The sequence below is a fragment of the Larimichthys crocea genome, chromosome XXII, assembly GCF_000972845.2.
Source record: "Larimichthys crocea isolate SSNF chromosome XXII, L_crocea_2.0, whole genome shotgun sequence".
NCBI classification, from domain to species: domain Eukaryota; kingdom Metazoa; phylum Chordata; class Actinopteri; family Sciaenidae; genus Larimichthys; species Larimichthys crocea.
In genome coordinates this window covers 17,952,759-17,968,856 of record NC_040032.1, presented here as the reverse complement: position 1 = coordinate 17,968,856, position 16,098 = coordinate 17,952,759, and the positions used below count along the sequence as shown (strand labels likewise).

At 39.9% G+C, this 16,098-nt stretch overlaps 2 protein-coding genes and 1 long non-coding RNA gene across 5 annotated transcripts in view; 1 reads left to right on the top strand and 2 right to left on the bottom strand.

Moving 5' to 3' along the window:
* Window positions 1–7,332: 7,332 nt before the first annotated feature.
* Window positions 7,333–10,552, bottom strand: ndufa2 (NADH:ubiquinone oxidoreductase subunit A2). The gene is made up of 3 exons (XM_019269412.2): window positions 10,323–10,552; window positions 7,706–7,812; window positions 7,333–7,538 (listed from the first exon to the last, which is right to left on the bottom strand). The coding sequence occupies exons 1-3, from the start codon at window positions 10,424–10,426 to the stop codon at window positions 7,447–7,449; spliced, it is 303 nt and encodes a 100-aa protein (XP_019124957.1). The 5' UTR covers window positions 10,427–10,552; the 3' UTR covers window positions 7,333–7,446.
* Window positions 10,464–16,098, top strand: part of LOC113744382 (uncharacterized) — a 7,058-nt gene continuing 1,423 nt past the window's right edge. For both annotated transcript variants that reach the window (XR_003461475.1, XR_003461476.1), the window contains exon 1: window positions 10,464–10,572. This is a non-coding gene — a long non-coding RNA (uncharacterized LOC113744382). The remainder of the gene's footprint in view (window positions 10,573–16,098) is intronic.
* Window positions 11,786–16,098, bottom strand: part of LOC104919456 (A disintegrin and metalloproteinase with thrombospondin motifs 2) — a 24,065-nt gene continuing 19,752 nt past the window's right edge. For both annotated transcript variants that reach the window (XM_027273776.1, XM_027273777.1), the window contains exons 20-25: window positions 15,966–16,098; window positions 15,617–15,836; window positions 15,074–15,203; window positions 14,896–14,967; window positions 14,426–14,624; window positions 11,786–14,306 (exon numbers count right to left, since the gene is read on the bottom strand). In XM_027273776.1, coding sequence (XP_027129577.1) covers window positions 13,472–14,306; window positions 14,426–14,624; window positions 14,896–14,967; window positions 15,074–15,203; window positions 15,617–15,836; window positions 15,966–16,098 — 1,589 coding nt within the window. In that variant the 3' untranslated portion in view covers window positions 11,786–13,471. The remainder of the gene's footprint in view (window positions 14,307–14,425; window positions 14,625–14,895; window positions 14,968–15,073; window positions 15,204–15,616; window positions 15,837–15,965) is intronic.

Below are 16,098 nucleotides of genomic sequence, written 5' to 3'. Positions count from 1 at the left end.
TCTTTATCCAGTGGAGCTGTATCTGCTCTTCCACAGCGACATGAATTCATAATAATGACGTCAAAGACAAAGCAGATAGTCCCTTAAAGAAGATGAATCCTGTGTGTGTGTGTGTGTTTAAACCGTTTCAACAGCTCGTTTTGGCTCGTTTTTCTGGTTGCTAAGGAACTCCTGGACGGCTCTAGTGGTTGCTAGGGGGCGTAGCTTATCTTTACATGCCTTTGAAATGTCGTGACGTCATTCGAAAGATCAGAAGCAACAACCTGTGATAGGCCAAAGTGAAGTGAAGATCCGAGTTCAGTTGCTAGGGGGCGTGGCTTATCTTTACATGCCTTTGAAGTGTCGTGACGTCATTAGAAAGTTTATAAATAGGCCAAAGTGAAGTGAAAATCTGAGTTCAGATTTCTCTGAATACTTTGACAGCACAGCGAGGACTCAAACAGGATTACAGACTGTCTGTAGCAACAAGTCAAACAAGGATTATGGATGAGGGAAGCAAGGTAAGTGAACCACAGGCCACTGAAGCCTCAGAACTCACCTGCAGGCTGAGAAAACACATGGCGAAGAACTGCAGGGGCACAAGAAATAATTCTCAAAGAGAAAAAACAGCAGCTGAGAGCTTCATAAGCAGAGCTACGGAAGCTGTCATAAACATTTTCTCAGAGGCTAGTCCACAGGTTCAATGCAAGGAACACATGAATCACATCATGCAGCACATCATCCAAAAGAGGAATGAGGCTGCATTGGATATTGCAGAGTTCATATGGGCTAACAAACAGGCATTTGGCCTTAACCAACCAGATGGCTCATCAACCTCAGACCATCAAAGCGGATACGATCCTTATTTTGAGAATACCGACATTCTCAGATTTCTCAGGGACACAGATCTCTCTGAAATTTACATTTGGAATGTCCTGTTGAACAAAATCAAGACCTTTCTTCCAAAAAATTCTCAAAGAGGTTATCTTCAGCTACATAGTGAAGTAAAGACCGGCCACTACGCTTCTCGCAGAGAAGACACCCCTGAATGCCATGTTACCGGGGCACTGAGCTAGTTGAGGTTTGATCCCACCCTCTTAACAGAAGAAGTGCGTCTTCCAAGAGGGACTCAAATCGCGCATTTTTAATAGGACCTATAAGATGGTTTCTGATTGCTTTGAGGGAATTCCTTCTTGACATGATTGGACCAGACGATGGACCTGTTAAGTTCAGGGGAGATTCAACTGGGTCGCTACACGGTAATGAATAATGTGTGGTTTTTTTGCTCGGGTTTGAGGTGAAATAGCGCAACCAAAGAAACAAAGCGGTTAAACTTGAGTTTAGAAACGATCAAGCCACTAGTAATAGATTTTCCCAAGCCCAACGAGAGGGGAACCCGAGGAACCAGCACCACCTACATGTTGAGCCAGATGGCCTGCGAGATGAGGAGGAGGATATCTCTGGCCACACCCGCACGGAGTCAACGCCACTTCCATGTTCTAATAAGAGCAGCAATGATTGAGCTGCTGTGAACTCATCGATGAAGACGACACCTCACTGACACCGATCACACCACTTCCATCACTTCTGCAATCAGATGTCAGCGATGATGAGGAGGAGGAATCTCTTGACACCCGTCAAGGAGTCAAAGCCACATTCCATCACTCTGTAGATGTCAGCAGAGATGGATGATGGATGGATGAGATACTCATCGATGAGACGAGGCGCACTGACATCTGAGTACCACTACTAACAGTGCCTGCAAAACAACCTCAGTCACTGAACTATATAACCGTTTATTCTATATGGTGTCAGCAGTCCTGAGTCAGATTTTTTCACAAGGCTAGAGTGGCTTACAGTGTGTCACAAAGGACATCAAGGAAATAGTCAAGCAGCCACTGGCAATCAGCTTTGCACCAAATGGGCAGGCTCTGTTTTGTCAAGCCATGAGTGATAAAATCGAGAAAACCGCGCTAGGGCATTCAAAAGCGCTGTGTAAAAAGAGGGCAGGCAGCAGCAGATAGATTGGTTAATAGAGACTGCATGTCCAACAGGACTCAGTGTCCTACAGGGATGTCACAGACATATAAAAAGCACCTAGGAAGCCCAGACAACGGGTGAAGGGGTTCTCAATTTTTCAATGTGTCCTACCCCTTCGAGCCTGCTTCACACATTGGCTGAAAAAGCTATAAGGTCAGTGTTTCAAACTCTGGACCTTGACCTTGAACTTTTGGGGGGTGAAACACTGCCCACAGTGGGTTTTCTCCGAGTGCTTCGGTTTCTCCACGTTTAATAATAACAAAAGAAACCACCCCCAAGTAACATCTGGATCCCGCAGTCTGCACAGGTGCCTTTAGTGGTTCCACTGTTCAACATGCCCACAGTGGTTTCTTCCGAGTTGTTCGGTTTCTCCACGTTTAAATAATAAAAAAACAAAAACACCCCAGAGAAGAGTAACATCTATCCCGCAGTCTGCACAGGTGCTTTAGTTTCACTGTTCACATCTATAAGGTCAGCGTCAACTCGGACCTTGACCTTGAAGCTGTGAGGGGTGAAACACATGCCCACGTGGTTTTCCGAGTGCTTCGGTCTCCTTTACAATAATAACAAAAAAACACCCCCAGAGTAACATCTTATCCCGCAGGTCTGCACAGTGCTTTGTGTTCACTGTTCACACATTCCCACGTGGTTTTCTCCGAGTGCTTCGGTTCTCCACCTTCAAATGAACAAAAAAAACTCCCCCAGGTAACATCAACCTGGTGTGTGCAACCTTCACTGTGCCTTGCAACAACAGTAAGGTCACAGTGTCGCTGTGGTTTTCTCCGAGAGCTTCCGTTTCTCCACAGATTTTTAATTCTGAAAAAATACACATAAAAATAAAAATAAAAAAATATTTCTGTCTTAAAATATTCATTTTTTTATTATATATAAATATATTTATTATATTTTTATTCAGTTCTGATGATGAAAAACAACAGTAAATTAAGGCTATGTGTTGATACCTCTGTTAAACATCCAGATTTTTTTAGCATGAACATATTTGGGGTTTCCTGAATATCAGCAAGTTTATGAAATTAGGTGTCAGATAAGTAACATATGTGGACTTGATGATCCCACATCTGGGAAATTCATTGTCGCGTAGTAGCTCATATGCTCAGGGTGGCCTCAGTGTGTCATCGAGCCACCCACAAAGCCCTGGACTGAAAACTGGTGAAACAGTTTGAACCAGTGTTTATTTTGTCACCCATTTTTCAATTTAGTCTTAGTCTTGTGTCAAAGTTCATTCTTAGTCTTAGTCACTTTTTGTCTTTCACAATCATTTTTGTTCGTCATATTTTAGTCGACTAAAAGTCTCAAAACTTTAGTCTAGTTTTAGTCAAACGTGAACCAGGGTGTTTGGTCCAGTTTTAGTCCTTTTCTATTTATTTTGGGAATTATTTTTTGTTTATTAATCCATCACTTGTGTTCCCAGCTAACATATTGATTAAATGTCTTGATTGAATTGAATTGAATGAATTCATCTTCAATGCAAATTTGCTAAGTGTCTTGTCTGTTGTTTCAGTACACACTTAATATCACTTGATTTCATTTTTTAATCTACTATAGCAGGTACACACCTATTATGACTTTCTGTTCTCTTCTACATGCAATTGTTAAATTTCAATATAAATAAATTGATTTTATGCCAGTTGCATCTACTAAAATGTTCAAATTAGATGAGTCCATCACTGTTGTGTTTAGCACAAATGGGGAGGCTAGACTCATTTTGACTGTTATGCAATATGCGCACTTTTAATACCTCGGGTGTTGCAAATGGGTTCGGGCTCTACAAAGCTGCAGGTGTCAATGCCTGACTCGATGGAGATCATCTTTGCTAACCTCCTCCTCTCCCCCACTTCCTTTATAGCAGGGATGTCCAAAGTACGGCCCGGGGGCCAATCACTGCCGAGTCAGATTTCAGCCCAAAGCTTCATTTTTATAATATATTATTTATGGCCTGCTAGGATTGTCAGATACTGTATGGCTGCCAGATTTGGCTTTTTTGGTTGACACAACAAAGAATTTGAACCTTTAAGGACATAGCTGGTGTTATATATCTGTAGATGTGACACAAAATATTACTTTCTGAATGATTTTGTTAAAGAGAAGAGCAAGAGTGATATGTTTTAGATTTATTGTTAATGTCAACAGACTTTGCATTACTCATAATAAGTCATGTTTAAAATGAACACGAGGTTAAGATTTGTATCAACTTCATGCAAGTTTAACGTATTCCATACAATTTATTCTTTGTTATCTGACTCCAGATGTGAAAGAAAGGAAGAACTGGTTTTTAGCTTGTCATTTAAAAAAATAATAATAATAATTGTGACAATGAAAACAAAATTGTTACAGAACAGTGCATTTTTTATTGGTAATTTTTCAAATGTTAGTATTGGCCCCCAAGCATTTTCACATTGTCAAATCTGGCCCTCTTTAAAAAAAAAAAAAAAAGGTTGGACATGCCTGCTCTATGGAGTCTAGAGGGCAGTCCAGGACAGAGCTGGACCTCCTGACCAGTTGGTTGAGTATTTTCCTGTCTCTCTCAGTGCTTCTCCCTCTCCAGCAGACGACTGCATAGAAGATTGCAGATGTCACTTAAGTGTCTTTAACAGAGTCCTGCACACTCCAAAGGACCTCAGTCTCCTCAGCAAGTGGAGATGACTTTGATTTATTTTTTATTTTTTTGTTGTGTTGTCCGATCAGTCCACTTTATTGTTGAGGTGAACACTCCCACCATCTCCAAATTCAAACCCTGGATGTTCACCAGGGTGGTCTGGTGTCTTCCTCCTGAGATATAATAGTGAATAATAATAAACAATTTCAACTCTTCATCTATCTCTAAGCATAATAAATAACTGTCAAACATGTTGTCTTTTTATTGTCTTTTCTATTTTCTGGTTTCTATTTATTCTTCTTGACTTTTCGTTTCATCTTATTTTATATTCTTCTCACAGTATGTTTACTGTTGTTATGCAGCAACTCACCAAAGCAAATATGTGAAAGCTTATTTGGCAGTACACTCGATTCTGTCACAGTCTATTTCTGGTTCTGTTTTTAACATCTCCTGTTTGACAAAATAAAAAACACATGAGTGCCTTCTCCTTTTATATAACATCTCTTTTGTTTTTATCTGCTGTGTAAAATGAAACTAAATGTTCTAATTATATTCATAACTCAAGCTGCTGCCAAATATTATAAAACTCTAGAAAACAATTCAAACCCTCTCTTTCTGGTAAATAATGTCAGATTTCATTCTGAGTCTTCAGGGGTCCTGCAGTGAAGCACTGCCCCCTTCAGGCCAGCCGGGGGACTGCTGAAGGTTCTCCAGGACCAGCTGGTGTTTGTGCTGCACCATTTTCCTTTTATTCATCAGATTTATTCACACATAGTTATATTAATTAAATATTTAATTCATTTTAGTTTATTTTGTTCATTTCAACTTAAACACAAGTAAAGTCAAGTAAAGTCATACTGACTGAAAAGATGCTTGCCTTAGATCCCTTTGGATTTACATGCTGAAAATATACGTTATAACATTTATTATTTTTGTTCCACAAAGTCACAAATAAACGCATTAGTAGCACTAGAGCTCTGTTTCATGCTTGTCCATTGTCTTGTTTTTTTTAAACATATTTTGTGTTTAAAAGGCCCATCTGTCGCCTTTCCGCGTGGAGTTTGCATGTACTCCGTGTCTGGATCCTCCGGCTTCCTCCCACAGTCCAAAGACATGCACTTCATGGGTTAAATGGTGACTCTAAATTGGCTGTAGGTGCAAATAAGATTGTCAATGTTTGTCTCTATGTGTCCTGTGATGAACCAACAACTTGTCCAGGATGTACTCCACCTTTGACCCAATATCAGCGACCATTAGAACTGGCCGCGACTCGGAAGAGGATGAACAGTAACAGAAAATGGATGCATAGACATAGTGTTTCTTGTCCAAGCTTGGTGCAGACTGAGCAGGATGATCCTTCTGGTAATTAAGGCTGTGAAGGCAGTCCTTCCAAAACTCCCAAAGGCAAAACTCTCGAGCCTTTAATGGGACCAGATTCTGGTATAACTCCAAATATGGCACATAGAGGGACGGGTGAGAATATAAGAGACAACTTTTTAATGTCAAATTCATCACCAGGATCAGGATTAATAAGAACACCGTCCATGTCAGCAGGGCGCTTTCTCCTTCAGCATTATACTGCAGCATTCATAAGAAAAACTAATAAATGTATAATAAAGTCTGAATCACAGCTATGCTCTGCTACTTCTTACCCAATGGGGATCAGCTCCAGCCCCTCGAGACACTGATAAGAATAAGTGGTCATGGAAAATAGATGGAAAACTACTCATAAACTCATTTAACTGACTGACTCACAGTGATTTGTAACAACCTCTGAACTTTAGACATGAATTATGCAGTTTTGAACTTCATAAAGTTCACTGATAAATGATAATCAGCTGTTATTTTAGCTTTTTTCTGAGGTATAAAGACTATTTTGTTGTATGTAATATTACAATGAACCTTTGATGTGATTTATATGTGGTTTCCAAATTAGTTTGGGGTCTACAACAACTCCCAGATATTTCTATGACACATTATAAATTTTGTTTTGTTTAAATTTAACGACAACTTGTTGAAACCAAAGCAAACCTTTTGAGTTTCCTCTGGATCAGGACAAAATACCAGAGTGTTGTTTAGAAAGCTATGTAAAATAAAGAACTGACTCACACTCAGTTTGTTTGTTACATTACAAATCCTCTAACAGTGAAAGGTTTCTAAATCTGTTTAAAGATGGACTTATGAGAGTAAAATCTCAGTTTCAGAACAGGCGCACTGATTATCAGTCAGCTCACATAAAGCAACTTTCCTTTAAATCATTTAAATCCTGTGAAACCCTCAAAACTTGGTTATTCCCCTTAAATCACAATGAAACCTCCTTAAAAACAGTTTATAACCCGAGAAAGCATCACACATTAAAAACCAAACTGACCGTGAAATCTAGTTAATTAGCCTTAAAAGAGTAAAAGTCAAAACCTGTTTATAACTAATTAAAACCTGCTTAAAACACAATGAACTCCACTTATCACCCAGTAAATTCCCTATACAAAGCTCTTTATAACCTCTCACACATCAGTGAACCCTTTTTAACAACAAACAAGCCAACTAAGTTAATCAGACCTAAAAGAGTAAAACCCTCCAGACCCAGTCAAAACTGTTTATAACATATTAAACCTTAAAAATGAGTGAAACCTGCTTAAAAACAAAAATAAAAATAAAATAAACACAATAAACTGAATAATTGTGGGGAAACAGAGTGACATTAATAATATTGAGGTTTATTCATATCAACACATTTACAAACTGAAGGAATGAAGCAGGCGAGTCGATCCTGGACTGAACCACTTCAGGGAGACGGGCGGGAGGGCGGTTTAAGGTTTGGACTGAACCATAGTCTCTAGAGCTTTGGCCACCTGATCAGCTGACATGTTGTCCACAGAGACGCTGCTCTCTTTACCGAAATCTGAACACAACATACAGAAACATTAAGGTTATTATTAAAAATAGATAATAACAGATACCTACTGATAATAATCTGGACATAACATACTGGTCATTCGTTAACTTAAATGTAATTATGCTAATATGAGTGAAATCCTCGTCTAACTGATCAGCATCATGTGGACCTACCGTATCTCGCCCAGACTCGAGCCTGAACTCCCGAACACTCTCTGATCAGGATCGGGAACTCTGGGTTGGACTTTTTCAGGCTCACATAGTGCTGCTCCACAAAGTCTCTATAAAACACACAGTCAGTAAATACTGAATAATCAACGTCATTATGTTTTTAAACTTTTAGAAAAACTGATTTTCAAACACGAAAAAAAAAAATCTGAATACAACACTGACTATGTTTACAGGTGCAAAACATTAATATTCTGGTGGCAACTGTCGATCAACTTCTTCCTTTCCTGTACTTGTACATGCTACAGAACTTTCTGACTTTAAAATGACATTTTTCAGCAGCAACACACTCGTGAGATCTGGCTACACAGATATCTCTTCTCTCTGTCTGTGCTGAATCGTTGGTTTGTTTCATCAAAGACGATCAATACCTGAACTAAAACTTTAATAACTTTCTGAACAGTCATCTAGGTGGCATTCACAACACTTCCAACAAGATTTGGAGATCAGGGGCAACAACCACACCCACTTAGGAGACAGGAAGTGTATACTGTTTCATATTCTTGGAATCCATAGGGGGGGGGGGCATGCCTACTTAGGGCCATATCACTGGCAAGAGATTGTAATGTTTTTTGTTATATATACATATATACACCACATATATATATAATAATATATATATTATATATATATATATATATATATATATATATATATATATATATATATAATATATATATATATAAGTTGCATTTAGTCATTACCTTTTATCCAATGAAAATATGATTAACATAATGATGTACAGTATGTCCCACAGTTTATATTAGAAACCAATTCCAAAAAGGTTATATTAAATAAGTCTTTGATAATGTTTAAAAGTAGGGGTTTGTGAAATATGGGCTTTTCCGTCTGTGCCTTTATCTAGACCCCAAACTGTTGGTTTGTTTACAACAAGCAGACGTGAAGCTGCGTGTTTAAATGACAATAAACTGAATCAGGTGAACGTTCGCAGACTTCTCCTATTTAAATTACACTGGGGAACAATTCTGTTGAGTTAGATTTTTATGCTGATTAAAACTAAAATTGGCATGCTGATTCCAAAATTGCAGTCAGTTTTTTTCTCGCACGTCAAGTTTTTTCACCACAGCTCACTGATTAGCTGTAGTAAGACTTGTCAGCTGATTACGATTGGACTCATCTACAGCTACGTGGCAACTTGTTTGTGCAGTCACAATTGAGACAGTGAGGTGGGAGGTATGTGCAGCTCCCAATAGGTCAGTACTATCAATATCTGCAAACAGAAAGCTAGCATAGTAGGAATTAAGAGGATTTGTGCTGGCTTTTCTCTTAACCTTGTAACCATAGGTTGTTCTATTTCATTTTATGCTGTTTTTGCAGTTTTTAAAGCTTGTAACTATTCAATCTTAGTGTCTTATTTACATAGGTATATATTTCCTTTGTTCCAGATCATGTCTGCTCCCGCTACTTCTCGTCGTAAATGCCTAAACAACCCTGACTCCTTTTGCTATATTTGTGGTAGTTTCACCATTCCAAGTCATCAGTGCATTTGTCAAACAAGCATATTTTGTATATTTTAAAGTAAAACTCTGTGATCAAGACAAGCCATGAGGGGCCCCTCATAAAGTGTGCAAGCAGTGTGTCGAGAGTTTACGTTTGTGGTCCAAAGAAAGACGTGAAAGATTGGCATTTGGTATCCCCATGGTTTGGTGAGAGCAAAAAGATCATTGCACAGACATTTGTTTAGTGAAAACATCAGGATTTCACAAGAAAAATAAAAGTAAAACAGAATATCCTAATCTACCGTCAGCTATAAGACCCAATGCCTCATTCAGCTGAAATTCCAGTGCCAGTTTTCGAACAACTACCTCCTCTAAACAAACAAGCACATATCTGTTAAGTACAGTATTTTTCATATTTTTCAAGAAAACAGGGATCCTATAGTTCAAAAACTTGACATGATAGAGAAAACAGGGATCCTATAGTTCAAAAACTTGACATGATAGAGAAAAACTGAGACCAGTTTTGGATTCCGCACCCAAAAATAAGTTAAAAACAGCTGTCAGACCTAACTCAACAAAAAAACTGTGTCCCCCAGTGTAATATAAACATCACACATGTGTCCATCTGATACCTGCCATGCTGTTTACATGAGCTGCAGCAAACAACAGCTGGAAAACGAGAGTTTATGTAAACAAATAATATCTAATAAAAGGTCTGTTGTATTTAATATATATAATATGTATTATATATTAATAATATATATTTAATTACTTTATTATTTAAAGTAGTTTTGGAGTATTACGTTATCTGTAATGTTGTTGACCTTTAAAATAAACATGAAGAGTTCATCAATCAGCTCCGTATCGATATAAAACATAACGTTATAAATCAATAATCAATAACACAGTTGGTTAATTAATTAATCAGCACACTGCTTTGTTTTGTTTTTACATTAATTAAGTTAATCTGCTCTTAATGTGCTCAGGTCATTCTCTGTGACGATGCTAAGCTAACAGGCAGCGGATCTTTTTTTTTTTATATCGGTACTTCGGGACATCACGTCGCGGCTCTTCCCGCCTCATGAAGCCGCCTCGGAGCTCACCTGGCCCCCTTGCTGGCCGCGGAGGTCTGGCAGAGGTGGACGCGGATCTCTCGGAGGTTTTTCCCCAAACTGGAGCCCAGAGTCCTCACTACGGCGGCCGCCATCTTAGCTTCCTGTCAGGTCTGTGAAGGACGATGTTAGGGTTAACTCAGCCCGGAGTTTATGCTGCCAGGCACCGCTCCGCAGACCAGCCCTGAGTTTGTCCTCACAGGCATACAGCGGTGCATTTACTCAAGTACTGTACTTAAAGGTAAAATATTGAGGTACTTTCTGTTTTGTTTACTTCATACTGCGCTACATGATGAAATATGATGAAAACACTGTGTGACATAGTTTATAAAGTTGCCTCTACCACCTCCCGGCTAATCTAAAAATGGGCAAAGACATGGATTGTTGGTGGAGTTGCAGCAGGTTGAATGACGCCTGGTTGCTCAAACAAGCCACCTGTAATGGCGCCCACGTGTCAATCAAAGCAGCACCGCTGTTAATTATTCATTAGCCTTGATATAATTTGAACAGGTGAGTTACATTCGGACTACAGTTGTCATGATCGGGGAAATACAGAGACCAAAACGTCACAAAATGTTTTTTGTACGAAGCTGTAAACATGTTTATTTCTGCTGTGAAGTTGGGCATTTTACATGGGGACTTATGGAGACTGACTTGTTCAGTAGCCAGCCTCAAGTGATCATTTGGGAAACTGAAGTTTTTACTTCTACATCATTTAAGTTGCCACTTGGGTTTATTGACATCTGTCTGAATACAGAACTGCATGTACAAGGTGTTGTGGAGAAATTGCTGAAGTCAAAAGTCAATGGTGAGGTCAGGAAGGAAGAAAGTGTTCAGGAGCCTCTTATGTCTTATGCTGTATTATTTATTGACACTTGATCAAGGAGAATTAGAGACACTCTCAAAGTACATAAGAAGTCCCTGAGTCGGTCTCACATCCTGGTGGATAGACTTTAAACCCAAAGATAACACCACAAATACTACACGCCCCAGAATTAGTCAAAGAGATTGTTTTTACTCATGCAGGTGTTATTGTCAGCACATTTTAGTCTGGAGACACAGATGTCTGTTTACGCAGATTGGAGCGTCTTCGACCCTGGCCACCACAGTGTTGAGATATGGTGGCACCTAGTCAAAGACAAACAATTAATACTGCCAAGGACCTCAAGGCCCACACGTGACCTTGTGTAACCTAAGGATAGAAAATTCCATAACACAAATTACCATTAATATTATTATTATTGATTATTTTGATGATTGGTTAATACAAATGTGTTTTTCTCTTTGAGTCTCTTTTATTTTATTTTATCTTTTTGCTATTTTACCATTATGTATTTTTGATGGGTTTTATTTTATTTCTTATTTCTTGTTTAGTTAAGTGTGTTTTTTGTTTTTTTAACCTGCCTCCAGTGTTTCCTCACTGTAAGATGTTGACATGGCGCTTCCTCAGTTTGCATAGTGGCTTGTTTATAATGGATAGAAGTGGTTGTTAGGGTGGAGGGCTGGGGTGGGAGGTGGGTGTTGAGGTTTTATTGTGTGAAGCACTTTGTGCTACATATTTTATATGAAAAGTGTTAAAAAAATATTTATAGACGTCATGTTGGACTTAATTCATGATCTTAAGACATTTTAGAAACAAATTGTTTTATAATATAATAAATTAGAAAGACATCAGGATTCAGTGAACAACAAATCATTGCCTCTTACTTTTATTTTTGTTTCATTTTATTTTCGACAAAAATGTTCTGTGTTAAAAAAAAAAGAATAAAGAAGATATTTTATGTGATTTACAGAAACAAACCTGCAGTTGAACTGAACAGTTTAATTCTCCCCTCATCTGGATGTGATGGAGGAAGAAAAAACAAACATTCTGAAAACATGTGATGATTCACGTTTACACCAGTCAGTTGTCTCCACTGATCCAACTCCATCCGCCTGTTAAACAGACCATCTTCATCATACAACAGAAAGAATTTTACCAAAAAACACAAATAACTCTGAAAAACATCAAACTGTTCCAGAAACACACAAAACTGAAAACATCAACATGTGGATACCAGAAAACAGCTGTGACTTGAGGGTTTAACTGCATAAAATGAAAGAATTAGACAGGATGTAACCTGTTTGTGTTTAAAGGAAAAGGTGATCTGTTGGGGGAAAAATGCCTTTCTGGTAGAGAGGCAGTCATTTTTACACTTCAGATCTTGAATAAACCAAATTTAACGTTGTTAAACGGAGCGTTAACGCTCGTCGACATCTTAAAAGGTGGATTTTGTTACCTTAAGACATCTTTGGCCTGGCTAGCTGTTGCATTTTTGTTCCAGTCTTTTTGCTAAGATAAGCTAAATTTAGCTTCATCGTTATTATACAGACATTAATCTAAATGTCTAAGGAACAAAAATGCAATTTTTTCCATTCATTTGACTCGGGGTCGTCAGTTGTGCGGAATGTAGGGTTGTCTGCCAAAAAAGGCAGCAACCTGCAGTGGAGAAGTTGAGCTGGGTCCAATTTTTGGAAAAATGCAGCCTGACGTCAAGCTGTGGCTGCCAATCAAACAATCTGACCTGTCAAACATCCACAGACAGCCTGAAATGTCTCTTAAACTGAGACTATCCAGGTGGATTCATGGACTAAACTCTGTTTGGTCTGGCTCACAATTTACATTTAGTGACACAAAGAAGTTGATTTTGGTTTGTGTCTCACCCCCCACACACCACCTCACAACCCTGCAGTGATTTGCCATGGCAAAAGTACCCTAACTCTCAGAAAAAAAGAGGATTTATCTACATGTTGAACTGTTCAGGTGTTCATGACTCTACAGCTGAATGACACTTTGCTTTATTTAAAACAGGATTATTTGATACAAACATCATGAAAAACCGTAATGGACAAGGAAGAAGACTGAACCAAATGTTTCTTGCACAGTTAAAGCATCATGTTTAGAATTCAGCGTACTTTATTCTAGACTGAAGGACAGCTGCTGTACAGCAAACATGACTGTAAACTGTTTGTTTAGTTGCTCGGCACTGCAGTCTGTTTCTGTTTCTCATCAAGAGTTCAATAGTGTTAGCGGGAAGTGAGCAAGCTGCACATGCGGCATCATGAGTGAACAATAAAACAAAAACGCTGCAGAAATATGTTTATAATCCAACATGTCTTCTGCCAGTCCTGCCCTCTTTGCTCCTGTTGGATCTCCTGAGAAGATCCTGGCGTCGTTTCTCATTCAGAAGCTGCTGGATGCGTTTGTTTTGTGTTCGCTCGCGGAACGGCGGCATCCGCGGCACAAAGTAGTTCTGCTGTCCCTTGTTGATGTCAGTATCCCACCCTACAATCCGGTACGGGACCTCGTCCACTGAGTTGTTCTCCTTCTTGGAGAGGGAGAAGAATGAGGATGACGATGTTGGCGTTGGTTCAGTTCTTGTAATTTTAGTTTGAAGGCTCTGCCCTCCTGATGTTTGGTTTGGTGATGATGTGGCAGTGATGATGTCGTCGGGATCAGCTGACATTGTTGTGGTGGGGAACTCTGGGACGGCAGATGTCCTGACCGGTGCCAATGTTAGACTTTGACCCTCAGCAGTTACTGTGGGAACTGTAGCAGGGCCCATTGTGGCTGTGGTAGTTTTCCTCTTGAATAAATGAGATGGAGCAGTTTTTCTTGTACGTCTTGTAGTAGTAGTAGTACTAGTAGTAGTAGAAATAGTAGTAGTAGTAGTAGTAGTAGTAGTAGTAGTAGTGGTAGTAGTAGTCGTTGGAATGATGTCAGGAGCAGTAGAGGGAATAGAAGGATCCTCGTAGGACGAATACTCATCGTAATCATCATACTCCACGTACACAAAGTCGGTGCTGCTCCTGGGGGTCGGGGGTGGAGTTACAATGAGAGGTGGAGTGCTGATGATGTTATTGACGATGTAGCTGCTGTCAGACCAGGAGGGTGTGGATGCTGAAGTCATCATCTCTGTGGTTACACTCCACGAACTAGGCAACAAAAACAAGAAAGGTCAGGGTTTTATACTGAACCCGGTCCTCTTCAAACCAGAAACAGAGAAAATTACACATAGAATCACAAAGACTGAACTGGCCTAACTTCCTCTGACCTGCTGTTGGAGGTCGGCAGATTTGTGCTGCTAAAGTTGAAGTTGCTTGAGTTGCTTGAGTTGCTTGAGTTGCTGTTGATGCTTGAATTTCCCTGGCTGCAGGACTTGCAGCACATCTGACGGTACCCAGGAATGGAGCAGTACCGATTCAACACTTCCATTCGACAAAACACTGAGCGGTCACCACGACAGCGCTGCCCTGGAGACAAAGCAGGAGCAATACCCAAGTTAATGACGTTTGATTACCAAAGCAGAACGTTTTCAGGGTTATTCACTGAGTTGTGCAAAGATCTGGTAATCTGTTCCTGGATATGTGATCTGAATACTGAAATCTCAGCATCTCTGTTTTGTGTTTTTTTTTGCAGGGAAAGAGTTTGTCTGTAGCTTTTATTTTGATAGGCAGTTAATAATAATTATGTGAAGGAATCAGGACAATCATGCACAAAGAAAGGAGAAGATGTGTGTTTTACTGGAGATGTTTGGAGCCGGGAAGGATGCGTTGAACCTAGACAGAATTTGAATAATTGGCTTCTTCCGGTCACCTGCCAGGGGGGACAAACATAGTCAGCTATACACAGACTACAACTTCCAGCATCTCTCTTCTCTGTCAGAGTATCAGTGTATAGCACATGATTGGTCAATGCCTACCATTACAGGCCAGGGCCTGGCAGGTGCGGGTTGTAATTGGTCGAGGGTCGCTGCAGTTTCGGCCTGAACCTTCGGGACTCGAACATGCAACCTGGCGTTCCTGAGTTCCGTTTCCACATGATACTGAACACTACAAACAGAAGAAAGCAAAAAATAAACTGGAGTGAAAGAAATTTGAGGTAGTTTAGAAAAAAATATGGGTAGTCCAGAAAGACAGATGTTTGTGGTAACACCTTTTGTAAGTACAGAAGTTGTTCCAGAGAAAGTTAGAGGTATTCCAAAAAACAAGGACATACAAGGTAATCCAGGAAGAAACAAGTTAGAAGCTGGTTAGAGGTTGTCAAGAAGGAAAAGATGAAAGAATGTGTTAGAAGTAGAACAAAGAAGAGGAAGGTAGAAACAGCCCAGAAAAAAAGTAGTTAGACACAGTCCAAAAAGATTAAAGATTATTAGAGGTAGTCCAGGAAGAACGTAGTTTAATCATTTTGGGACTAAGATAACTTTGTGACTCTGTAAATATTCCCCTTAATTCAATGTTCGTACCGGGGTCCAGGGCCCAGTTCGCCAGGAAGCGGGGCAGGGGAAGCGGTTGCAAGTTTGTTTCCCCTCTGGACGGTCTTCACCACAGAGTGTGCTGTGCACTGAGCGCTGTTGCTGCTGCTGCTGGTCCGTGCTGGGTGTCTGCTGGCAACTCACCCAGCGACGTTGCCATCCTGTCTGACCACAGGTGGCGCTGCATTCCTCCCACTCCCCGGTCACCCAACTGAGGTGGCATAACAGTAGGATTTCATTTTAAAATCTTTCTTATTGGACATTGGACATCAAAGCAGGGAGGAAATAGCTCAAATTGACCTGTACCAACAATCAGCCATAACAAGCTGCAGTGCATTACCGTGGCGAGATGCACGTGTTGGTGTTGCAGTTGCGGCTGATGGCTCTCGGTTTGTTGATGTTGGCGCAGAACATCCTGTGAACCATTTTCCCATCAGCTTTCCTCCTGCAGCCGAATCTCGTGTACTGTTTCC

Coding starts and splice junctions, on each gene's coding strand:
- ndufa2 (XM_019269412.2), bottom strand. CDS start 10,426: ATGGCGGCCGCCGTAGTGAGGACTCTGGGCTCCAGTTTGGGGAAAAAC. Junction 7,813..10,322: donor GCGGCCAGCAAGGGGGCCAG/GTGAGCTCCGAG, acceptor TGTGTTTTATAG/AGACTTTGTGGAGCAGCACT. Junction 7,539..7,705: donor TCGAGTCTGGGCGAGATACG/GTAGGTCCACAT, acceptor TGTTGTGTTCAG/ATTTCGGTAAAGAGAGCAGC.